At 47.3% G+C, this 27,118-nt stretch overlaps 1 protein-coding gene across 2 annotated transcripts in view; it reads left to right on the forward strand.

The window, feature by feature from the left end:
- FAM131C (family with sequence similarity 131 member C) overlaps positions 1-21,175 on the forward strand; it is a 292,326-nt gene extending 271,151 nt beyond the window's left edge. For both annotated transcript variants that reach the window (XM_069240101.1, XM_069240100.1), the window contains one exon: positions 18,558-21,175. In XM_069240101.1, coding sequence (XP_069096202.1) covers positions 18,558-18,913 — 356 coding nt within the window. In that variant the 3' untranslated portion in view covers positions 18,914-21,175. The remainder of the gene's footprint in view (positions 1-18,557) is intronic.
- Positions 21,176-27,118: the final 5,943 nt, after the last annotated feature.

Raw genomic sequence — 27,118 nt, forward strand, 5'->3', positions numbered from 1 at the left:
ATCTTGCAGAGTTTTTATGTAACTCCACAGAATTCTGTGGAGTGAAACTCTGTGAGCTTCGCCCACCCTAGTAATTTCTTGCCTAGTCACTTACAATACCTTCTCTGGAGTCTTAACTATTCGGCAGTGGCCCCATTTAACTGGTTGTCATGTCAATTGACAATGTTCCTTCAGTAGCGTTGCTGGAAGTGTCGGAGGTGGCAGATGAGGACAATTGTTGAATGTGCCAAGAGTCAACACAGAAAACAGACACTGCAGTTTACACACATCCATAAAAAGCCAAATTCAAACATTTTAAGTAAACTATTTATGTAAATAGGTAGGTACATTAAATCACACTCTCACACTTTTTATAGTTGCTCATCTAGGTGACATCTCCAGTTTTAATTGTGGCCCAATTATTCCTCCCACCCCGCCCTGAAAATGACCTCAGTGCTCCGGTTTGCAGCTGTGGGATTGCCAGTAGAGACATTACCGGCCAGAGGTGCAGCAATGGAAAACTCTGTCTGCGCATCAGCTGCCTGCTTTTGGTTTCCTTGTTCTATTTTCTTAAGGCTCCCTCTGTTTTCCCACCTTGTATTATTTTCCCTCCTGTCTAATGTTGGCCCTTTCCCATTTCACTTACATACGTCAAAGTTGGGGTTTCTCTAAATCATTTAACTCAACGCCCCCTCCCCCCAACTCAACACTCCATAACATTTTCATGTTTTTTTTCATTTATGTATTATTTCATTACCGAGTATTTAAGTGTTTACCAATCGATATTCTGATTGTAAGTGTGTCAGGAATTCAGATGTAGTAATTTTGTACTTGAAGCTACTGATCCCTTATAGATTAGTAATTTCTGAACACAGAATCGCCTTGGCATTCAGAGTTTTCCCTACTAGAATGGAGAATTACCGGGGAAATCGGTGTTACCGCACCAGTTTCCACAGGTGACTCCCCAGTTCCAGGTTACTTACCGGAGACGAATCCCCTAGGTTTTATTGAAACATTATTTCCATGCACATACATTAAAATAGCTGCAAGGCACAGAGGTCGAAGAGATATAGCAATCCCACAACCCTCCACAATAATATACAATTATTGGCAATAAGACTGTTACGCAATCACACTTTTTGGGCATTAATATGAATGTTAAGGCCAAGCAGTAAAGGAATAAAAACATCAGAGTACAAACTAAAACTATCAGTATGCAAGGTTCATTGGTTGCCAGATGTAGGCCCTGGAACTCTCAAGTTTTTTAGTATTTTAGGAATGAGATCTAATTAGCTTATTTGATGACACACAAACATTGGCATCAATGACATGGTTAGAAATGACCTTTTCCTAGGGTGCGATGTTTTTCCAAATTGCTTTTCAGTATTACAGAAAGACAAACCTTTCACTCCTTTTCTTCCGGTACAAATCTGTTTTGCGTCTAGTTACTATTAAAGGGGGGCATACTATTTCTTCGTAACTGATGTAACATTTTTGACTTTGTACCAATAGAATTGCCTCAGGTTTCACCTCCTGTACTTCCATGTGCCAGTGCACAGATATTGATGGGCATTCCCATCCGAGATGCAGAAATGTAGTTCCCATAGAGGTGCAGTTAGAGCATTTTCAAGAATAAGGGGGAGGAAACTTGCTGATCGTGTGTGGCCGGAGGTAGCCCCAAGTAATTGAACTCGATCCGCTGACGCGTTGCAGTCAGTAAGACGGCCCTGCTTTGCAAACGTGCTTGTCTTCACTGGTGAATCCCACCAGGGTTGACCTTGTGAACTGTGCCCATGGAAAATTGCTAATACCAAATGCAAAATGACTGCACCGTGGTACCAATTTGGGCATTTATCCCTATTTCAGCTCAGAATGCTATTACAGTGTGAAACAGAATGAGGGCCTACGTCTTTCTTCAAAGGAGGATTATATCATTTTTGCATCGTCTTGGTATTCAACAATATTAGTTTTCAACACTATAACTGACTATCCTATTATTACTGTGGCTGTTTTCCCTGCGTTTTGTTGAGAAAATACATACGGAGCATTATTTAATTCAGAACAATTCTTCCCATACTTCTTCCCATCTCAGTAACCAAGGAGAAAAATCCTTACAGTGCAAGCCACGCGGCATAAAACTTTAGTGCCTTGTCAAAGGCTTATCAAAAAGTCAAACGCCCTGAGTTGTTGCACTACTTTAGTACAACAAAAGCTCTAATAAAATCGGATGTGGACAATACAATACTGTCCTCTCTTCACTAATGACAACACAAATAAAAAATAAATATGCTAAAACATCTCTCAACATTTTTAACACAACACCTACTAACAATAAATGAATTCAGCAAATGGCGTACGACTGACAGTTTGATGACGGCAGCCACGGCTCTGCAGTGGTCATGCGTTTTTTCTCAGATTCTTTGGCAAAAAGTTCAGAAAAAGTTTCTAAGTGTCCATTCAACATATTCCGCCTGAGAAAAGATTCTTCTTCCTACTCCACTGAAGCCCTTGACCACTCACCTAAGCATCAACAACTCGCACTTTTGAAGGGAGAAAGGGTGAACTCTAACACCAGTCAAGGGTCCAGGACTTTTTGGAAGCCACTTGGGGTTAGAACTCAGTCTCCCAGAAGCCACCAGCAGTGTCCAGGGCAAATCAGTTAAAAGGGGGTATCTGGGCTCAGCAGAGATTTGGGCTTCTTGCGGGCTTCTTGCAGCTTATGTGTTCCTGACCAGAAGGCTAGCCAACTGGCTGTTGGAGTCCACTCTTCTGTCCTGGGTACAAGAGGGAGCCGGTCCAACCCTTGGGGGTTTTATCCACAGCTTCAGCAGCAGGTGCAGCATGTCTTCCACAGGTCCAGAGGTGTTCTGAAGAGTGTACCAAAGGTGCCACTTTAATGATCAGTGCCAGTCTAAAGGTGGGGGAAACTCATGGCCACTCCCTAACCAATCGAGCAAAAGTTTCCAAGGGTGACCCTACCGACTTGTCCAACACTTCCTGTGTTTTACTGTAAACTATCCCCAGTGCCTCTCTCTATCCAGAACTAATATAGCATAATCTTTCTTCCTGTGTCCAGAGCCCCATGGGCCACCCAGAGGTGTGTCTAGTGTAATGGGCAAACCCTCTACTGTGGTCACTCTAAGCCAGTTGTGAAAGATGTGATGTGGTCTGCCACAACCATGACACTTTACTGTATAAATAGAAACTAAAAAGGGTGCTCAGGCTTAGGCTATGCGAGAAGTGTACCCAACAAGGGAAAACAGAAGACTTCATAGGTTTGTGCTTCTCATTGGGCCTCTTAAAGAAGAATTCATGGTGCCATTTCATCACAGAAAAGAAAAAGAAGGTTGTCAGTACAAATACAGGTTCCACCTCTCGAAGAGAGCACCTGTGTTGTGCCGCCAATAGTATCCTTAGACAGGTTGACGTTACTGTAGGTGACTGCTTCATGTCATGCAGGTCAATGCAGCAAACATCCTGTTTCCAAGGGGTCTGTTAAATTCTGGTCCTTGCACCATTTCCTGTTTGCACCATGATCGGAATTCGGAGGTGTTTACTAATGCACCTCATTAATTTCCCCTGGTGAATTTCAGTAGGTCAATCCTGCCAAAATGTACTGCTTGAAAACATTAAATCCATTCTGCATCAACTTTCCCGTTTTGTCAATGAAAAACCCTTTTAACAACCATACAGTCTGTGTCTGCATTTACTAGGTGAGAATCTGTGGCCCAGTAGTAATCGGGGCCAATATTTCAGGCGGAAAGCATCAAACATTTTGGTAGCCGCATTCAAAGTCAGCAATATTTGTATGTGGTCAACTGCCTAAACTGGTTGTCATCAATTTTGAGAATAATGTTGCAGTTTTGGCGTTTCACTTTGAACTTTAAACACAATACACTGATCTACTTGTTTCTCTTTAAAGATGGGATACTGTTGCAATGCAGACCTATGATGCCCTTGTTCCAAGTGAGCAGCAGCAGAATGGATCTCTAGAACATGGATGCTGAGGGAGGTTAACCACTCAATGACCTGGTGTTTCTGGAGACCTCCAGAAAAGCTACAGTTTGTTTTCCAATCATTAGGGCACGTTATGAGTTGTTCTGATCTCTGTGCACTTGTGAAAAACATTAACTGGAGTCTCAACATGATAGTTCCTGTCTTTAACAATAGATGGAATCATGCTGGTTATTTGTTCTTTGCCAATGTGCAGAAGTAGTCAAGCTGTGCCTTGAACTTTTCTGTCACAATGGCAGGGACACCCCCACACCAGGAGCAACACAGAAAGTTTTAAGACGATTCAGTGACAAAAGCAGTACAGCAAGTTCATGCGTAATCAGCAGGTGGCAGGATATTCTCCCAGAGGAAGTGGAGGACGTCCTTGGAAAGTAGATATCATTTATGTACACAATACAGCTGTCATTATGCTCCTGAAATCCCACCTTCACTTGCCTATTTTGAAAGTGAGGCTACGCTGTTAGGAAATGAGCAAAGGTACAACCCTATGCCCTAGGGTTTCCAAGCTACTAAAGTCATGACAACAATGTTTCAATGTTGCAATAAGCTTCAGACAACCATACAATATTGATATTTGATTAGAGTTGCTGATACATTCTAGGTTATGCATGTTATCACCAACATTCTACTATATGTGAATATATATACATGATACAGGCAAGATTTAGGTTTTCACACACATCAACAAAACGTAATTGATCCTCATCACATAACCAGGGGTGGCTCCTCCGCTAATGCAGAGGAGGGTCACCCCGTTTTTTTTAGCAGAAAAATAAAATGATAATAATAGATCGTTATTATCATTTTAGTTTTAGTGCAGGCAGCAGGATACGGAGGGGCTGGGCTGGAGGAGCCTTGAGGTAGTTTGTGCACCTTAAGTGCGCATGTCCCAACATGGCTGGCCAAACAGACATGCACATTTTGCATTTCTCCACCAGGGAAAGTGCACAGGGAGCCACTCCCTCTTTGAGCTCTGAAGCAGGGTGCACACTTGTGGAGAAGTGTGGCTCAATGGTTAGAGCGGCAGACCCTGAAGCAGAGATCTGGCTCAAGACCAGGGTTCAAGTCCCGCTTCGGCAGGTCTTGGGCTCAATTCCCCTTGACCAGATAATTCTCGCCTCTGTGCCTAATCTAGTTCATGGGTCCCACTCTGCAACTCTGGGCAATAGCTTGCTTAATCTCCACAACGGCCCCAACAGCGCTTGGATGCCTGGCTTCACCCTGGGGGTGCTCAGGAGTGGGTGCCTCACAGGGAAAAAGCCAGGAGGGGTTCCATAGCGGTATGAGTACAGCGCCTTGAGACCCTAACGGGTGAGTAGTGCGCTATACAAGTGCTAATTTACATTTTACACACTCATCACGGAGCTGCTGTCATGCTGGTGACAGCAGTGTTGTGATTGGTTGAGGAGAGTCTGGAAGCCTGTGTGCTTCCAGACGAGGAGGAGGACGGAGGAGACGAACACATCTCTGACCTCAACAGGTAAGTGTTTTTTTTTTCCATCCTCGCCCCAACCCCCCATTCCCATTCATGGACAGCTGCTACTTCACATAACCCTAATGCAGTAGTTGTTCAACCACCAAATCCTACACTGGCTTCACCTACAATGGATATAGGCACAGTCTCAAATCACCTTGGTAATATCAGAAGCCTTTAATTGATCTATCTGCCCTGACACACAACACTCAATATTAATTTCTGATACTGTGGTGACCATGCATCAGCCATAATAATTACCATGCATTCAACATATTGCGCCTGAGAAAATATTCTTCTTCCTACTCCACTGAAACCCTAGACCACTCACCTAAGCATCAACGACTCCCCAGAATTGACTACAGATTGGTTTGGATTGTATCTGGCACACCCATCCTAGATGTTGAACAACTTTGGATTGTCTGCCTTGGCGAACCTTCACAAACTAGTCAATCTCTTTGGTTAAGTGAGTGTTGTAGCCACACAAACATTTTGTTCCAACATTTCTTCTGCCTATTCATTGAAACATGCACATCACTGCTCTTCAAAATTCTGGCTTCACATTCCTTTAGCTCTTCCCATCCAACACAGTGCACACACCACCTTACATCACGGTTATTTACATACTTTTCACATTCACTTGGCATTGCAGCTCTTTGTGCTATCTCATAACCTAACATTCGTCTGAAAAATTGTCAAGATATCACTCACTTTCCACCTGCAGTACCAGATCATCAAGAACAACTTCCATACCTCTACCATTCAATCAGTCAACCAATCAACGTTTGTAGAGCATGTCTATTCACCCCTGAGGGTATTTAGATGTTAAGGATCTCGCTGGCATCATTCAAAAAGCCAGGCCTTGAGTCCCTTTCAGAATTCTGCGAGAGGGGGCGATGTTCGCAGGGGGGAGGGGTAAATCATTCCATGTCTTGGTGGCAACATAGGAGAAGGAACGGCCTCCACTGTAGCTTTGGTGAATAGGGGAAGTGCGTGTGAGTGCGAAGTGGGTGAAATGCAGGTGTCTGGAGGGTTGGTGAAATTGAGGTGGTAGTTGATGTATGCTGATCCCAGGTCATGGATGTCCTTGTAGATGTGTGTCTGCATCTTGAACTGGCATCTCTTCTGGACTTGGAGCCAGTGGAGGCTCTCAAGGTGAGGGGTGATGTTGGTTTGTTTGTGGCAGTCGAGGATGAGTCTGGCTGCAGAGTTCTGTATTTTATGGAGTCCTTGTGGAGTTGACTGGTGATTCTGGCATACATGCCATTACCGTAGTCTGACCGGCTGGTGATGGTTTTTCTAATGTTGACAGGGAGCTATCTGAAGATTTTATGGAGCATTCAGAGGGTGTGGAAGCAGACAGAGGAGACTGCTTTATTCTGGTGCTTCATGGTGAGTCTTCTGTCCAGGATGATGCCGAGGTTGCAGACGTGGTCTGTAGGTGTGGATGTAAGTCTGAGCTGAGTGGCCCTCCAGCTATCGTCCTACAGGAAGGTGTTTTTCCTGAAAATCTGCACTTTGGTCTTGTACGTGTTGAGCTTCAGGCAGTTGGTCCTCATTCATTCGGCAACACTTACAATGGGACTGTGGAAGTTAGTTCAGGTGGTGGTGAGGTCTTCTGTGAGCGAGAGGATGAGTTAGGTGTCATCTGCATAGGATAGGATATTGAGACCATGGGACTGGACCATGTCTGCTAGGGGTGTCATGCAGGTGTTGAACTGTGTGGGGCTCAGGAATGAGGCTTGGTTGATGCCACAGATGATGCTTTTGGGCTCTGAGGTGAAAGGTGGAAGGCGGATTCTCTGGGCGCGTCCTGTGAGAAAGGATGCAATCCATTTGAAGGTGTCTCCCTGGATGTCGACATGGCAGAGTCTTTTGATGAAGGTGTGGTGGGATACAGTGTCAAATGTAGCTGAGAGGTCCAGGAGGATCAAGGCTGCTGTTTACACCGGTCTTGGAGGGTTTTAATGTCATCGGAGGCAGCAATCAGGGCAGTCTCAGTGATGTGGTGGGAGGCATCCAGTAGGTTGTTTTTTCAAGGTGTTTGGTGAACTAGTGGTTGATGCCCTTCTCAAGGACTTTGGTGGGGTGCGGTAGCAGCAAGATGGGGCAGTAGTTCTTCAGTTGGTTGGGGTCATCGGAGGGGTTTCTTTACAAGAGGGCTGACCTCTGCTTGTTTCCATGCATCAGGGAAGGCAGCCAAGGTGCTGGATGTGTTGAGAGCGGTGATGAGTTCTCTGCTGATATTTTTGCATCCAAGGTTGAAGAAGCATTGGGGCCAGGGTTCCGCGGGGTCTCCGCAGTGAGTGGAGGTCATCATGGCTGTGGTGTTCTGTGTGGTGATTGGAGTTTAGGCAGTGAGCGGGTGGCTGTGAGTGGTGTCCATAGGTGTGAGGAGGTTGTAAAGGTCGATGGGTTGGGTTGCAAAATTGCTATAGATTAATGTTATTTTTTGTGGAAGTAGTCCACCCGAGTGATGCAGAGTTCCTGGAAAGGGCTGATCGTGTTCTCTGTAACTGTTGGGCAGGAGAACGCTGATGATGCTGAAGATTTATTTGCTCTGGTTGGTGCTTGCTTCAATGCTGTAAGTCAGAGCATCACTTTTCATGTCCTTGAGGCATTGGTGCTATTTGTTGAGGGCTGACTTGAAGGTAGTTTGGTCTGTGGTGAGCCTGTTGGTGCACCGCCGTCTTTATAGTTGTTTGTAGTTACATTCAATGGTCCTCAGTTCTGGTGTATACCAGCTGGCTTGTGTGGTGGGTCTGCTAGTTTTGGTTGGCTTTATGGGGGCGGCTCTGTTGGCACAGTTGGTGAGCCAGGCAGAGACATTATGGATAGCCTTTTCCAGGTTGGTTGCTGTGTCAGGCTAGGTGGTGTTGAGGGCATAAATCCATTAAGTCTCAGCCTCTTTGTTGCAGTTGCAGTGGGAGGAGGTATGGGGCCTGGTGGTGGTGCTCGGGGGGGCCTGTGATGGTGAAGTATACAATGGTGTGGTCGGTCCAGTTACGTTTGGTGACATGGCTGTACTTAACTCTGTCACTGACTGTGAAGATTGGGTCCAGCGTGTGTCCTTTGTTGGGTGTGGGGTGGGTGACCTGTTGGGTGAGGCCAGTGTTGCTCATGCTTTCCAGGAGGTTTGTGGAGCTGGCGTTATTGCTGTCGCCAAGGTGGAAGATGAGGTCACCAAGGAAGATAGCTACAGGGGTGATGGCAGTGAGCGGTCCGGAGGCCTTTAGGCAGGGGTGCCTCTGATGGTCACCCTGGCATGTATTTAGAGTTGGAAGTTGAGGTGTTTCATAACTGGCGTGATGGGGTCTTTGGTGGTGGTGCAGCGGAGAGTTTACTTGTGGATGATGGCAATGCCTCCTCCGTGTTTCCTGGTGCAGTCCAGGTGTATCATCTTGTAGCTGTCGGGCGTTGCGGTGGCAATGACAGGGTTGAGCAGGGGACGAGCCAGGTCTCAGTGATGAACATCATGTCAGGGTGAGGGTGGTGACGGTGTCCCAGATTTCGATGTCATGTTTGCAGAGGGACTGGGCATTGAGTAGGATGCACTGGAGCTGTTCTGAAGTATTTGCTGTCAACATGGGGTTGTGGCAAGGTTTTCAGTGCATGCAGGAGGTCCTAAGTTGCCAGTGAAGCAATAGTGGTGGCAGGTGAAGGGTCATTGCATTGATCGTAGAGGAGTGCTACAGCAGTTGTTACGGCATCTGGGGTCTAGGGTCAGGAGCTTAGTGGAGGAGTATCGGGGTGGCCGGTGGGTTCCTGGCACTGGAGGGAGTCCAGTGGTCGATGGATGCAGCTGGCCTTGCCTTTGGTTTACCTTCGGCATGCCGGCAGTGCACCCACTGCATGCTTCCGTAGTGCAGTTGCGCTGCGGCCTCTATTAGTCGGTCCTAAAAAAGGGAGGAGTACTGGGTGGTGGGAAGCAGGAGGCAGGAGTAGCGAAAATTACAAGAAGAGGGCGACGAGGCGGCCTAAACAGAAAGGCTAAACTGAGCACAGACAGTTAACAAATAGACTGAACAATAACAGAATATGCAAGCAAGGCTACACTGCACATAGAAAACTAGACAAATAACTGGACAGCTGCAGAATAACAGAATATGCAAGCAAGGCTAATCTGGGCACAGATAACTGGACAAGTGAACTGCACAGTAACAGAGAATGCAAGCAGGCAACAGTGGGCAACTAGCAGCAGTGGGGAGACCTGAAGAGGCAGCGAGGGGGAGCTGGTATAGGGACCAGCTCAATGGGGTCACTCTATGGTCACTCTATGGCCTCCATTAAGTAGATCCTGGGGGGTAAAGAGGCTGGGGGTGAAGCTGGAGGAGAGAAAACTGAAAATGCCAGGAAGTGGGTGGTTAGGTTGTCTAAACATAAAGGCTAAACTAAGCACAGAAACTGACAAATAGACTGGACAATAACAGATATGCAAGCAATGCTAGACTGGACACAGATAGATTAGACAAATAACTGGACAACCGGACAATAACAGAATATGCAAGCAAGGCTAAACTTGGCACAGGTAACTAGAAAAGTGAACTGCACAATAACAGACAGTGCAAGCTGGTGGGAGTGGGCAACTAGCAGCAGTAGGGAGACATCAAGAGGCAGCGAGGAGTAGCTGTTATAGGGACCGGCTTGTATTTCCTAATTAGGTATCAGATCAGGCTGCTGCACATTGACAACTACTGGTAAGTAGTTGACATTGCCCTCCTCTTCAACACTTCAACAACAAAATAGCTCCCTCCTCCTGCTCCAGCTCAACCTCTCAGCTGACTTTGTTACTATCAATTATCAAGCAGCAATAACACTCTTGTAGCATGTATTGGTTTGTTGACTTGGTATTACCATGATTCACTGCCTATCTCACCAAACACCCCCAGAACATCAAGATTCCAGAAAGTCTGCATTTCCTGTACAGTACCCCAAGTGTCACCCTCTTCCCTATCATTGTCAGTCTCTTTAGGAAAACAAGCTTTTTTGCAGGATTCCCCCCCCCACACACACTTTTTGCCCCCATTTGGACTACTAGCTGCTGGTATTTGACTCTGACAGTGCACTAAAGCCTGCTAACCAGCCCCCAGTGCCCATCCTGAGTGACCCAAGTAAACATATAGCAGCGGGCCTGCCATTGCAGACTGCAGGAAGAGTGCAAACTGCTCCAATTCGACCTTGCCCTCACCATTTGTGGAAAGGTCAAACACTACTTTTAATACATGCCAGTCACCCCTAAAGGAGGTCTCCTGAGCCCAGGAGGCAGGGTGCATAATATTAAAAGTGTGAACTTACATTTGATGGAGAAGGTGACCAAGAAGCGTATTCCAGCTGTACTCACTTTGGATGCAGAAAAAGCGTTTGATCAAGTCGATTGGTCCTTCTTGTTTCAGACCATACAGCACTTTGGCTTTGATGACAAATTCATAACAATTGTAGAAGCCAATTATATTACCCCTAATGCCAAAAGGTTGGTAAATGGCATTAGTTCGAAAGTTTTGCCATTGGGCCTGCCCACTCTTTCCTCTCTTGTTCCCGCTCAGTATATCACGTTTGGCAATGAAGGTGTGACAGGAAGAAGAGATTTGAGGCATATCATTTGGCTCTACTGTCCAAAATATCGTTCTTTTTGCGGAAGATGTTCTCTTATCCTTAAAACCACCGAAGACCTCACTCCAAGCTTTACAGTCAAACTGGCTAAGTTTGAGGGTGTGTCAGGATATAGCATTAACTTAACCAAGTCCTGCCTCCTGAATTTAACTCCTCCCCCACAAAGATGGAGCATTTGGCACTTAGATTCCCCTTCCAATGGGTAAAAAAGGAACTCACATATTTGAGTGTCAAACTCACCTCCAGCATCTCAGCCCTCTACAAAGCCAACTATCCCCCATTGATTCAACAGCTAAAGAGATGGGCACTGTTGTACTTGACTTGGCTGGGGTGTATTCACGCTCTCAAAATGATGGTGTTGCCATGATTTCTGTACCTCTTTCAAGGCCCGCCTATCCCAGTGGAGAAGGGGTTCTTTTCCACCCTGCGATCCTACTAATTAGATTTGTTTGGCAGGCAGGCAGGGCTCAGCTCCCTTTCGGAGTTCTCCAGATGACTTGATCGGCAGGGGGACTGGCTCTGCCTGACTTTCAATTGTACTACCAGGTGGCACAACTATGGATGATTACGGAATTGTCTCTTAAAGCATCGGATAAACACTGGCTCCACATGGACCGTGCGGCAATGAGCCACTTAATTTGGGACCTGTTGTGGAAACCCAAACCCTATAGACCTGGTAATGTTCACTTAGGCACTCCCACAAAAATGACCCTTGACACCTGAGACAACATAAACAAGACAGGAGCATGGGCCCAACATCCATCCCCATTTATGACCATTCATTTTAACTTGGCTTTTCCACCAGTGCTCTCGCAGGGACCCTTTGAAAGATGGAGGGAGGGGGCAGTCTGGTGATATCAAACCTATTCCACGGGCCCGGCATACTCACCTTTGAAAACTGTCAGAGATTCCGGATTGCCAATATCGGAGAGGTACCACTATACACAGTTATGACACTGGGTCCTCTGACCCAAAATTAGGGAAAAGGCAACTAGAGACCTTTCCCCTATAGAACACTTTGTGAAAACCCATACAGACTCTATAGGGGCAATATCATCCTTGAACAAACTTCTGTTTGATGCGGTTTTCCATTTCCCCCCCCCCCCCCCAACATGTTGAATTTTTGGTCTAACTAATTAGGCGAGCAGATCTCTAAAAACCAATGGTCTTGACTATGGCAGGATATCCCACAATATGACCACTCCATGGGACTGAGGGAAGCCCATTAAAAAAAACCTATCTGACTGCTATCCCACAAAGCTTAAAAATATATTTCCCAACACCAGTAATACTTGCAGGAGGGGCTGTGGACTGTTTGGTGACTTTAGACATATTTGGTGGGACTGCCCAGTGATTGGACAGTTTTGGTTTGAAATCTTATCCCAAATTAAAGACATACTGGGGTATCCAGTACCGGCTTCACCAGGCTTTGCTCTTCTGGGGTTCAGGGACACCTCCCTCAAATATCAAACTTCGAGTGATCAGGCAATTTTGTGGCTATGTCTGAAGGCTGCTAAAATGGCATTGGTGCTGGCGTGGAAGAAGCGGGCACCTCCCTCAATCACTCAGTGGCATCTGAGGCACTGGCAGGCCCTTACAATTGAGCACTTAGAAGATATTTTCTGAGACTGTTTCAAAAAAATGTTTGAATCCCAATGGGGACAATCAGTGTCCTTTCTCTCCAGGGACCTCCCCCTTGTGGCTTGCCCTTCATGGACTCGAACACTCCACCTTTTCCAGTAATTAAATGTTTAAGATCACTGGGGCTTGACACCTCCGGCTTAGGGAGACTATGGACTAAATGTACTCTCTGCAAAGTGCTCTAATAGATACCAATTGTTCCAACTCATGGTATGTGTTATTTCTTGTTCTTGATCAGATTGTCCTGTTGGCAATTTATTCTACAGGTACTGTATGTATTGTTACATTAGCAATTGACACGCGCTTTATTTGAATCTGTGTAACATGCTAATGTCCTTTAATGTTGATGTCAATCTAGATGGTATGCGCTACATGTATATGTTCCATTGTGAAATCCAATAAAGAAAGTTTGACTTAAAGTGTAGACTTATAAGTGCAATCATATTTGTCTCTATGGTGGCCTTTTCCAGTAAAGGTTACCATAAGTGGTCAGTGGGCCATAGGCTAACATGGGTTGGCACCTGGGCATCCTGATTTTGCCACCTCCATTGCCACCTCCATTGGCCCCACTGAAGTATGTCATGCTTGGTATCAAACAACTTGTCTCATTAAACCTGACTCAAATTCAAAGTCAGATTTAATGTTACATGCACCCAGATACCTAACTTAGAGGTTTCCCACCTGATTGATCCAGCATTCCCTGTGCCCTGGCTGACAGCCTGCAGCTGCTGCCGACCAAGAGAGGATTCTGATCCCCCGCAAGGAATTGTGAATAATTCCATGTGTCAGAAACAAAGACCTGCCTGGGCGGTAGGTGTCACCTCTCTTCCTGGCAGGATGGCTAGTGAAGTGGCAAAACATGGCAGTGAGCTTCCAAGGGCACGCCGCCTCTGATAAGCAAGTAGGCTATCCCCCAGAGGAGGAGGAAGCCATATTCATGCCCCAGGCACATTTGCATCTGGGCAGGTGGGGCAATTAGGTGATCAGGAAGCTTAAACCTTCAGAAGGCTAACCACACCTCTAGGGTGGGCTACCTGGTCTGTACAGCCGAGGGTGGGTTCTGTCATTTTGAAAAGTGGCAAAATAGGGGATTCTGGGTAGGAATGATGGCACACAGCCCCAGATGTAGTCACCTCAGGGGCAGATTAGCAACTAGGGCTAGAAGCTCATTGGCCACTGGGAGCCACACCCATATTGCCCCTAAGTCTAGGATTTAAGGGGAATGCCTGGCACCAGAACCTCAGATTTGATTCAACTTACATCTGAGGACAAAGAAGAGACCTGAGTCTGTGACTTCAGGACCTGCACAAAGAAAAGGTGTGAAACCCTGCACCTGTGGCAACCACCATACAACTGCAAGACTGCGACTTGTCCTGGACCAGAGACCGGTTCCAAATTCAATAGGAACATCTCTGAGCACCAAAGGCAACTCCAGAACTCCCTTGGACTACAGTCATTAGTCCCATTCACACCGCAGGACCCAGCATGCTCACAAAAAATTCCTGGCCATTGGGCCTGTTAAGGGACTGCCCAAAAGTAATGATCTAGTGGATTGTGGTAAATGTAGTCCTGACCTCCAGCAAGTATGAGGCAGCTACTTTATTCCCCCGGACTCCAGGACATCAATGAACCACACACTGTAGTTAATGCTTCCAAGGCTTGGTGAAGCCCAGCCAGGCTATCACCACTTTTGTTTGAGGCTGAACCTCAAGGGATCCCAGCAACACCTTCAGTCACCCACCTCTGTGGCTCTGTTGTCCAGCTTTTACATCTGTTTCCTCCCCAGCAATTTCTAAGTGGTAAATCCAGCACTGCAGCTTCCGCATTCAGCACCAAGGACAGCTAGGACCATTCTGTACCAGGGCTGTGTGAGCCAGGTCAAATTGTACTGCCTTGTGAACTTTGGTCCAGGGATCCACACCTGCTTAACCCCAAGTGTGTTCCCCTGAACTCGACCTGCAAGTGACCGTGTGTCACAAATGTATTTTTCAGCAACTGTGGCTCCCGTTTCCAGCACCATGGACAGCCAGCACAACTCTGAACCCAGGTCCTACGAGCCAGGTAAAACTGTACTGGTTGTTGAACCCTAGTCGTGGGACCTGCATCACCTTAACCCCCAATGGTTTCCACTGGACTGAACCTGCGAGTGGCTGATTGTCACTAGCTGTTTTCTCAATTGACCTCAATGTTAAAGTTTGACAGTAGTGAACTGCAGTGATTTACTTTTCATTCTACAACCCATATCTCTGGTTATACTTATTTATTTGTGTTCATTTTGGTGCCTGAATTTCTATAAAAATCTGCTCTATTTTTATACATTGATGTTGGATTTATTTTGAGTCATGTCAGTTACTTATCATCCATGATGGTACTATGAAATTCTTAAAATATGTTTCTCTAGTAAAGCCTGACTGCTCTGTGCCACACTACCAGGAGTGAGCTAGGGATTTCTGTTAAAAATTACTTTATTGCCGCTCAAAGACATAAAAGTACATCATAAAAACACTAAATACATTGTATTTATATAGAAGAACATACATTATAGCTCGGGATTTATTATTGTGAATCCAAAGGACCCAGTTGGGGGTATTGCAGTGTGAGACCTAACTACCCTCACTACTTAGTACTCCACTTTTCTCCAATCTCTATATGTAACATCTAGGTATTTTATCCAGCGACATCAGGATCCATCAATACGCCAATGATACATAACTTAACCTCAGAATCTTCACAGTGCAAATCAGTCAGCAACTGAGACCATGCTTCAAGATTATTTTGATTTGGATGTCAAGCATTTGCCTAAATCTCAGCCCTTCTGATCACCAGCAATGCCAAAAGACCTTAATTTAACCCATGCTAGCAGAGAGAAACCTCAACATCTTCACCCCTAAGCTCACAGCTAAAGGGACATCATTTGAACTCACCCTGAACACAGACCTCACCTTCAAACAACACATCACTAAGAAACCCAAGATACTATAGTATCTGTTGTCCCGCCTGAAAAAAGTGAAATTCTTCCTTTTCAAAAATGACTTGAGATGAACACTGTAAGCACTGGTCCTTTCTGAACTTGCTGGAGACAATGCTCTGTCACATTGGCTTTCTTGAAATGTGTGGCTTAACTCATCACGGGCCTGAAGAAATTGTAACACATCACCAGATGCTAAAGGACCCTTACTACCTCCCACTTCAGGCCTCCGTCATCTCCAGACCAGCTGCATCATCCGCAAGGTGTTCAGAAACAAAACTCCAACTTAGCTGACCAGAAAACTAGTCACCTTCGGCATACAGCGCAACACTAAGGCATCACCAGACTGAGAATGAGGAAAGATAAAACATAAAAAATCTCAGCCTAATTACCATGGCAGGGAGCAACATCAAAATTACCCCTATCCTGCTTGCCTCATAAACAGAAAATACCACTTCACCTTTTGGGTACCTACCCTCTCTGTGTCATCCTGTTAACGTTCTTAGAAATGCACCACAGGCTCTTCCCATGTTGGTCAGTACTGTGCTGCTTCCCTGATAGGAATGCAGCATATAATGGTAAACGTCTGCATTATAGAACATTTAAAATGGGGGTTATGTATGACAGATCAGGTGGAAAGTCATCTCTCCTGAAAGGTTGACATTATTACATCCCTACACACGGCTCAAGTTGTACAGAAGCCGAGCCAACAATGGGCAACATTATCAGCCACATTATATTGAGCAAATGTAAAAAGAACTTGCTCTGGAATATATTTTCATCTGCAGTTGTAACTACCTCCATCTGACTCAAGTGAAACAGCTCTATTTTCCCTCCTTTATGTAACCTTTCTCTGTTTATTGATGAGTCTTCCTTCCTCCTTTACACCACTAGATTGTTGACAGAATATTTCCTCCTTTCCCCTGCCTGCTGAAACTATCTCAGGATCCACGTCTGCCATCCCTTTAGCCATGGAGTCCGGTTGCATTCTTTGAAGGGATAGAGTAAATTGATGTTTGTGTGCGGATTCAGAAACCACGAGGCTCCTGCCTGGCCTGGGACGGGCCAAGGCAGGAATAGCCCTCAGTTGTTGAGCAATGAAACTGAAGTTACCACAATCAGGTCAACCACCCTTCTTCACAGGGAAAGAAAAAAGTGACTAGCAAAGCATGCTTCAACCAGATTTGTTACTACTGAGCCTCCTTAACACCTCGAGAGAGGATCTAGGAAATGGAGGCTCATCCTCATTGGAAAGGTAACTGGTCATCCTGTCACCACACAAATCTTATTTCCTGTGAAAAGTATATTTTTTTAGTACAGATAAGTAAAATGTATTTTCCGGAAATGGAATGCTGCATAATTAGACACGACGATATTAAGTAGCCAATTTTTAAGACTTACTTTCTTTAACGTTTTTGTCAAAATATTCAGCAGATACTGAATTGACTTGATACTTTATCGAGGAGAAACGCGTTTTAAGTAAACAGCCCTACTTAGCAAACAATCCCAACCTTTTTTAAACATATTATAAATAATACTTTAACCTATTTTTGACAGACCAACCTACCTTTAAAAGAAAAAGAAAAACACAAACGTTATTCAAGAGTTTGAAAAACGTTGGACTGAACTGAAATGAGGTTAACCAGTGATAGGCCTCAAGGCTGTCAGATTTGTGGGATAACCACAGTGTAAATATAAATGGGTTGTATTCAGATTAATTTAATGTAAATTTAGTTTACGTGGAATTGCTGATAAATTAGCATACATTTGCTACTCTAGGACCTGTGCTGTAAACGTTAACATTCAATGTAAGTTTGTAATGAAAGAATGCTTTACCTGTTATCAGCAAGTGGCCCATTTCTGTAATTCGCAATTCACTTTTTATCTTTGCACATTATTTCCCCCCAGATTTGAAGAATTAAACATAATCAACTTCGCGATCCTTGTGATATGTTTTTCCTCGACTTCCAGTCGTTAGACGAGACAATGTATGACAGTTCCATTCATCCATATTTCTGAGCACTATACACTGAGCTGCTGGAATTATGCAAATGTTCAGCCGCAACACTTTCTGCATAGTAATGGGATTCACCGCACTTGCCACCTAATCCATCAAGTGCGGCATAGTTCGCAGTTTTCAACCAAAACTTGTTTCTAGCTCAAATGGGAGGCATGTTGTTAAATAAAAATTTAACACATTGGTGCAACGCAGTGGCAGACGGTTTACAAAGGTTATCCGGTCACCCTTTAGTTGCATAGTGTTGTGTTGAGGTGTTAAGTTATGACAAGGTAAAACGTTTGACAAGAAATTATCACTGTGTTTTAAAGTGACAAAAGAGTGAAACAATACTGCCTCTAAACACAAACTGACTGTTCTTACTACATTTTGAGTGTGGTGTACGAGTTACTCCATCACAAACGTGATGGATATCCCATCCACCTTATTACAAGTGCTAGAGGACGCAATATACATAACATCTGTGACTGAGTATCCCATCCGCTAAACTCTAAATCACACCCTATGTTAGTGAACACTGCTACAAAATGTGGTCCTCCTTTGCTGCATTATTTCAGTGATCCCCGAATACACAGTTTGCAAAATAGCTTGCGATTTGCACATTAAGGCCCATATTTATACTTTTTTTGTGCCGCATTTGCATCATTTTTTGGCGCAAAAGCGGCGCAAACGTACAAAATACAATTATATTTTGTAAGTTTGTGTCACTTTTGCATCAAAAAGCGGTGCAAATGAGGCGCAAAAAAAGTATAAATATGGGCCTAAAGCTATATATATTTAACAGTGATTTTATAGATTTAATATACTTGAATTCCTGACTGCTTTGTCACTTCATTCTTTTTTTCTCCTTCCAGACCTGGAGAGCTTGTATCTTCAAGGGAGGCTCCTAAGCTTTCCTCATGGCCCTGGTGGCTCAATCCTGGATGGAAGTCTCCAACCCTACAACGGCTCTGCCCTGACTTCTCCAGCCCGGACATACCCATACGTGAGGGCTGAGAACTGGCTCGTGAATGGGGCAGTCCCAGCCGAAACCGTAGGCAGCTCTCCTCCGACAGGAGACTCCAGGACCAACAGCTCTGAAAGACAGGAGCCGATCTCTGCTGGGGAGAGGAAGGGTGTTGCTCTTAGTGCAAATAGGCAGCTCCTAAACAGCTCCATTCACTATGTGGACAGCAGCTCGCTCTCCGAGGACGAGGTCTTTTATAACTAGGCCCAAATTACTTTGGTGATGGTAGGAGGTGTACATCAGGTCTATTGGCAATAAGTCCTGATCATTTGGAATGAGCATTCCTAAGGAGGTGTCCAAAAGTCATGAGTTGTTATTGCAGTAGGTTACCAGACAGTGGAGAATGCTTGTTAAGTGGTTGACATTGGCCTAGACTAGCTTCCCTAAAAGGTTAAAGTTTAACACCTCTTTTGACAACTAACTCTACCAGACTCTCAGAACTGGTGGGCACTGACAGACAGGAAGAACAGCCAGTTCTCTACTGGTGGCGGAATCACCAACAACACACAGTCAACATCTCCTGTCAGACTGTAGGATGAACCGAAGTGCGAACAGGATTCTTCAACATAATTCAGTCAGCTTGAACAACTGCATCCCCTGTGCTTGTCATCAAAATACCTCTTCCCCATCCCCTCACTAGCAGTCAAGCATTCAGTTCTGAGCATATGAACTGCACAATCCAGCTTTGCAATCACAGTACAGTGTTCAATATATGGTCACAGTTGCACATGTCCCAGTATCCAGCAATAACTGCTAGTCACACCTGCTTCTCTTCCTGGCCATCCCAGCTCTCTACTCATTTATATTTCAGACTCCTGGAAGATGCCATGGATTAAAAGGAACAGCGTGAAAACAACTGGAAGTCCAGCACTAACTGTAATAATTGTAAACTATGTTAGTTCCTCTCAAGAGGCTGTACAGCTTAACCATTCCACGTGTTTCTTTGGTGTCCGTGATGCAATGCGGTTCGTGGGATGTGCAGGGGGTCATGCCATCCAATAGATGGAAGGAAGGAACTTCTCCCCGGATCATCAGAGGTTGTTTGACTGAGAACAAGAATGTAGTATTCACATGCTTGGTAAGACCAATTCTGCAGTCTTCTACAGAGTTCAGAAAAGTTCTATGAGCAATTGGCCATGTGCTCAAAGTGTATTTTAACGAGGTTTCTTATTGGGCCTCTATACTTACACTTTTTATTTTGCAATGACATAACATCTACACATTTCCCTTCAACAAATTAACATTCTTCTACATTAAAAGAAAAGTGGCCTTATTCAACAAGGTCAAGTTGATTGTCATAAGATGTGACATGCATAGATTATATCTGGGTACTAGAATGCTCATAGATGGGTGATTCATATAGATGTCCATAATCATTGTGAAAAATGTTAGCGGAAAAGTATGTATTTTTTTAAAGGACACCTTTACACAGGTGCATGCACAATTTCCTGATGGAGAATTGTGCCCATGCATAAAGAGCCTGAGGCCTGATCATTAAACAAACATTGTAGACTTCCTCTAAGCAAAACAAAACGCATTCCTGAATAAAAGTGATGTTGTTGAATAGAGTCTGGTGGCACTCAAGACATAGGGTTGCATTTTCTTTTTTCCCCTTTTAGTTGCAGTCACCTTTTTGAAATGAGGGCATTTTAAGCGTGAGGGAAAGTAAAGTAAATCATATTTCACTTTATCTATCTTAGCAACCCCTTTTATGGAATTTGCCCCTGTGTTGGTGTAAACTTCATTTACACTGATTTTCATTTGCCAGCCCCTGGGCAGGCGCATTTTGCATAAGTAAATTGTGTAATTTTCCTGTTGTATCCTAAATCTGTCCACTTTGTTAGGGATTGCTTGCAGTTTGCGTATATGTAAATTGTGCGCACGCTGAGAAAGTTACACGTAAGCTGTGCAAAAGTAGGCAAGCACTTTTTTGTGAATTATGTGCATAATCAAGTTTCAGTTTTTTTAACAGAAGTATGCGTGGGACTAAAGTACATTTATTTTAAATCAGATCCAGTCTGTAAAATGATTTCTCACACATAATCTGGACATCCATACTAATAAAACGTAGAGTAATTCCTTAATGCCAACTCCACAGAGCACCAGTGAACATGTGTACATTGATGGCATTCCATGGACAGAGTCCATTCCACTAGCGAGATTCTATATCTACGAGTTACTGGATGATTGGTTAACCTGGAAGGGTACAACTGTGCATGGTGCTGGTACTTTACTTTATCGGCCTGGCTAAGTCTCCGAGTAAGAGGAAGGCTTTGTACACACAGCAGAGAGCTTTAGAATCCATGTTTTACCCTCCTTCAGAGGTTCACAAGCATTGTACTTCATTCAAACCAAACCCGGGATTCGTGTTCGTTTTGGGCTGTTGTTCAGTTGCATTTGTTGACTTTGTATAGTAACACTTTGTGTGCTGTAGGATTTCCACAATAAAAAAAGTGTCCTTAACTAGTTCTTTCGTTTTCGTCGTGACTATTCCTTTTTTAGGAACCCCTGAACTCCAACCCAGCATCACCCTCAGAGCCCTTGGGTGGAGGGGACAGGACAGTGTATGGGTCATGGCTGCTGCTCTTGTTGTGAGGCCTTTCTATTGCTTAGCCAGTTACTTGCAAGTTGGATTACTTCAAGGATCGATACCTCATCATTCCTTAGTCACAAACACAACAAAGAGAACCGACGCCCAAGAGTCCTGGCTTGGTACAAGGTGCTCCTGAGCATGAAAGCAGTGATCATTCTGAAGATGTGGTACAAGGTGCTCCTGAGCATGAAAGCAGTGATCATTCTGAAGATGTGATAAGATCCTATATCAGCACATTGGCTGGCTTTCTGCTTTGTAAGACCCTCACAGATGTTTGATTTTAATTTATGGATTACAGTTGTGTTCTTCTGATTGCCCTAATGTAATGGGGTTAAATCTGTTATCTTGTTTTATTAGGACGACACATTCAGAATATACAAACATGCTGTGTTTAATTCGTGCCAGTGGTTTCAGGTTATCGGCACCAGAACTTATTTCGGGGGTCTAAGCTTATTTTTTATTATCAGACTTTGACACAGAGAGGAGAAAGAGAAAGCCCGGAAAGAAAGGAAGGGAGAAAATCGGTGAAACGAGAAAATCAAGGATGAAAAAGAATATGCGAGATAAAGATACAAGAAATGTAAAATGGTGGAAGAAAGAAGCATGAGCTGGATTCAAGACTACGGTGCTTTGATATTCAGCTGCCACAGCCGCGGGCTTCCTAAGAAACATTTGGATCCTTGCACTTATTGTATGCTTTCACAAATTTAGCACAGCGTACACCGTCCTCCTGAAGAGTTTGGAGTGTAGCTCTCAGTTCACAATTATAATTTGCAGAAACACAATATTGTCATGCTGAGTTTATTGCGGTCACTGGGGAGCATTGGCCTTACATTTATCATGCAATGCACTAAGTAAATTGTGGTGTATTTGTTCTCACACACAATGTAGGGGCTTTTTAAACCTTTGTCACAGTGAGAGAACAATCCATATTTGGATATTATTTGCCACCAACCATTGACTTACTCTGACAACTCAGAAAACCAGAGAACCACGACTGGAATGGGCAGACCTTTGGTCACAGTGGATGACACCCTTGTTGATGCAGATTCAAATTTAAAAGAACTCCTGTTTTTCATACACTGATAAAAACAATAGTCATCTCAATAAATTTATTTCTCTAGTGCCATGAACATCTAAAGAACCTGGAATGCACGATGCCCCTTGTGTTCCGGACAATGCTGTGGGGAGCGTGAGTGGTCTCAGGCTCACTTATGGCGATGAGCTGTTTGAACCCAATCAAATATAATGGTTTACATGTATTGCATGACCGAATTGGGGTTGCACTCAAGTCAACAGACTCACCAGTGATTACACTGCAGGAAGTGGTAGATTTCCTGATGTTTCAAATCAATGCACTATCTAGAGGGGTGCCAATGGTAGTGGTGATTTGCTTGTTGAAATAGCACCATCAAAATGTCAAGCCACCACTTGGAAGTGGTGAGGCTGAGCAGCGCTGCTTCCTGTACAGGGCAAAAAGCATTGCTACGTGGATTTAACCCTCCACGACAGACCCTCAGGGTCACTTGTGGGACAGTTTTTTAGGGTTTCTTTAAACCGGCCCACAGAGACTTCCTGTCTTTCCCAGTCCTTGTGACCACTGTAATGTGGCACCAGCATTGTGGTCACTCCCCTGCCATGCTGTTAGACTCAGGCTGGGGCCAGGTGTTGCGCTGACCCTTACAGTATTCTCACCTCAGCCCCCTGCCCTGTGTGGCCTGGCCCAGAAGCAATGTCACCCCCGCCTGGGCCATTACTTTCAGGTCATGGTGGGTGTGTTGGTGTGTGCCTGAGGCTAAGTGGGCTGGGAGGGAGGGAGTAAGAGAACTGGCCTTGCAGGGGCATAGCTTGGTCAGTAAGATTAGGGGATGTGTGAGCTTCTGATTTTCTGACAATCAGGCTGGCATATAGGCCCTCATTCTGACCCTGGCGGTCGGCGGAGAGGCGGCGGTCGGACCGCGAACAGACCGGCGGTATTAAAAATGGCATTCTGACCCTGGCGGGAACCGCCAACACAGCCCGCCAACTTAACACTCCGACCGCCACAGCGGTACAAACAAACAGCGCGGCGGTTCCCGCCAACAGCCCGGCGGCAGACAAAGTACCGCCCACCCTATTACGACCCACCAATCTGCCACCTTTTCCGGGGCGGGAGCACCGCCGATAAGAACACGGCGGAAACAGACTACGAACGGGAAAACGCTCACCTCTACGCACTCCACGGGAGATTCCGGCAGTATGGAGCCAGAGTTGCAGGTCATCCCCGCACTCCTATTCCTCCTCATATACCAGGAGCACGCCCGGCGGCGCGGAAGACATCGGTGAGTACTGCACCTACGACACAGGGGAGGGAAAAGATTACCGGCACACACCCACCCACCCACACCCACTACAACACACACATCAATGCATTCCCACAGATCACTGTCACAACCCACAAACCACCCCCCTCCGAAATAATGCAAAGACCAAAAGAAGAGATCATAAACGGCCAGATATATTGAAAAAAACTATGTACAAAATATATACAGCTACTAAATGTAGTCCAACCACTGTCCGTGGATCACAGGGGTCCTGTGCAAAGGGGCAAGGCCCAGTCCCACGACAAGAACTCCACGGAGAGAACACTGCAGGGGCATCAGAAAGAAAATAGGACAGGCACCTCAGGGGGAAGGGAAGGGGGGGCACCTCAGCCACTTGAGTACACGACGCCAGATCCACGAGGGGACTCCATCACCACTGGCCCATCCTGGGGAGAGCAAAGCCACAGTCCATACAGTCCATACAGTGGGTGGCCTGCCCACTGGGCCATCCTGGGGAGAGCCAAGCCACAGTCCATACAGTCCATACAGTGGGTGGCCTGCCCACTGGGCCATCCTGGGGAGAGCAAAGCCACAGTCCATACAGTCCATACAGTGGGTGGCCTGCCCACTGGGCCATCCTGGGGAGAGCAAAGCCACAGTCCATACAGTGGGTGGCCTGCCCACTGGGCCATCCTGGGGAGAGCAAAGCCACCGTCCAAACAGTCCATACAGTGGGTGGCCTGCCCACTGGGCCATCCTGGGGAGAGCAAAGCCACAGTCCATACAGTCCATACAGTGGGTGGCCTGCCCACTGGGCCATCCTGGGGAGAGCAAAGCCACAGTCCATACAGTCCATACAGTGGGTGGCCTGCCCACTGGGCCATCCTGGGGAGAGCAAAGCCACAGTCCAAACAGTCCATACAGTGGGTGGCCTGCCCACTGGGCCATCCTGGGGAGAGCAAAGCCACAGTCCATACAGTCCATACAGTGGGTGGCCTGCCCACTGGGCCATCCTGGGGAGAGCAAAGCCACAGTCCATACAGTCCATACAGTGGGTGGCCTGCCCACTGGGCCATCCTGGGGAGAGCAAAGCCACAGTCCAAACAGTCCATACAGTGGGTGGCCTGCCCACTGGGCCATCCTGGGGAGAGCAAAGCCACAGTCCATACAGTCCATACAGTGGGTGGCCTGCCCACTGGGCCATCCTGGGGAGAGCCAAGCCACAGTCCATACAGTCCATACAGTGGGTGGCCTGCCCACTGGGCCATCCTGGGGAGAGCAAAGCCACAGTCCATACAGTCCATACAGTGGGTGGCCTGCCCACTGGGCCATCCTGGGGAGAGCAAAGCCACAGTCCATACAGTCCATAACAGACCCCACTGCCACTGGAGGAGGCAAGTTGGCCAGAGGACATCCTGCAGCCCTGCCCGAGATAGATCCTGCCCTGGCACGTCTGCCAAAGGGCCAGCGGTTCTTGCCCTGAAGGGCCCAGTTCTGCGGTTCTTGAGACGGCGGGGCCCAGTTCAGCGGTTCTTGAGACGGCGGGGCCCAGTTCAGCGGTTCTTGAGACGGCGGGGCCCAGTTCAGCGCTCCTTGCCCTGAAGGGCCCAGTTCAGCGGTTCTTGAGACGGCGGGGCCCAGTTCAGCGGTTCTTGCCTTGAAGGGCCCAGTTCAGCGGTTCTTGAGACGGCGGGGCCCAGTTCAGCGGTTCTTGAGACAGCGGGGCCCAGTTCAGCGGTTCTTGAGACAGCGGGGCCCAGTTCAGCGGTTCTTGAGACGGCGGGGCCCACTTCAGCGGTTCTTGAGACGGCGGGGCCCAGCGGAGCGGTTCTTGAGACGGCGGGGCCCAGTTCAGCGGTTCTTGAGACGGCGGGGCCCAGTTCAGCGGTTCTTGAGACGGCGGGGCCCAGTTCAGCGCTCCTTGCCCTGAAGGGCCCAGTTCAGCGGTTCTTGAGACGGCGGGGCCCAGTTCAGCGGTTCTTGCCTTGAAGGGCCCAGTTCAGCGGTTCTTGAGACGGCGGGGCCCAGTTCAGCGGTTCTTGAGACAGCGGGGCCCAGTTCAGCGGTTCTTGAGACAGCGGGGCCCAGTTCAGCGGTTCTTGAGACGGCGGGGCCCACTTCAGCGGTTCTTGAGACGGCGGGGCCCAGCGGAGCGGTTCTTGAGACGGCGGGGCCCAGCGGAGCGGTGCTTGAGACGGCGGGGCCCAGTTCAGCGGTTCTTGAGACGGCGGGGCCCAGTTCAGCGGTTCTTGCCTTGAAGGGCCCAGTTCAGCGGTTCTTGAGACGGCGGGGCCCAGTTCAGCGGTTCTTGAGACAGCGGGGCCCAGTTCAGCGGTTCTTGAGACAGCGGGGCCCAGTTCAGCGGTTCTTGAGACGGCGGGGCCCACTTCAGCGGTTCTTGAGACGGCGGGGCCCAGCGGAGCGGTTCTTGAGACGGCGGGGCCCAGCGGAGCGGTGCTTGAGACGGCGGGGCCCAGTTCAGCGGTTCTTGAGACGGCGGGGCCCAGTTCAGCGGTTCTTGCCTTGAAGGGCCCAGGTCAGCGGTTCTTGAGACGGCGGGGCCCAGTTCAGCGGTTCTTGAGACGGCGGGGCCCAGTTCAGCGCTCCTTGCCCTGAAGGGCCCAGTTCAGCGGTTCTTGAGACGGCGGGGCCCAGTTCAGCGGTTCTTGCCTTGAAGGGCCCAGTTCAGCGGTTCTTGAGACGGCGGGGCCCAGTTCAGCGGTTCTTGAGACAGCGGGGCCCAGTTCAGCGGTTCTTGAGACAGCGGGGCCCAGTTCAGCGGTTCTTGAGACGGCGGGGCCCACTTCAGCGGTTCTTGAGACGGCGGGGCCCAGCGGAGCGGTTCTTGAGACGGCGGGGCCCAGCGGAGCGGTGCTTGAGACGGCGGGGCCCAGTTCAGCGGTTCTTGAGACGGCGGGGCCCAGTTCAGCGGTTCTTGCCTTGAAGGGCCCAGGTCAGCGGTTCTTGAGACGGCGGGGCCCAGTTCAGCGGTTCTTGAGACGGCGGGGCCCAGTTCAGCGGTTCTTGAGACGGCGGGGCCCAGTTCAGCGGTGCTTGAGACGGCGGGGCCCAGTTCAGCGGTTCTTGAGACGGCGGGGCCCAGTTCAGCGGTGCTTGAGACGGCGGGGCCCAGTTCAGCGGTTCTTGAGACGGCGGACGGTCTATGGCCAACTGGTAATTGCATGGTGGTGCCCTCCTGGGCAGCGGGGATGGTGCTCCTTCACTGCCCACCTGGGCTGTGGGTGGTGGGGCCCTCCTGGCCAGCTGGGCTGGGTCCTCCCTGGGCAGCGGCTATGGGGGTGGTGGGCTCTCCCGGGGCAGCGGCTATGGGGGTTGTGGGCTCCTCCTGGGCAGCAGGCCTGCTGCCTGACCTCTCCAACTTGCTGCCCTTGCCCTCCTTAGTCGTCGGCCTGTGGCCCTTGCCTCCCTTTGGAGCTGTGGCTGGTGACTGTCTCTGGGTGGTGTCCGGGGGGGATGTAGAAGGCGGGCTCCTGCGGCGCCCCTTCCGCCTTC

The sequence above is a fragment of the Pleurodeles waltl genome, chromosome 6 (genome assembly GCF_031143425.1).
Source record: "Pleurodeles waltl isolate 20211129_DDA chromosome 6, aPleWal1.hap1.20221129, whole genome shotgun sequence".
NCBI lineage: Eukaryota > Metazoa > Chordata > Amphibia > Caudata > Salamandridae > Pleurodeles > Pleurodeles waltl.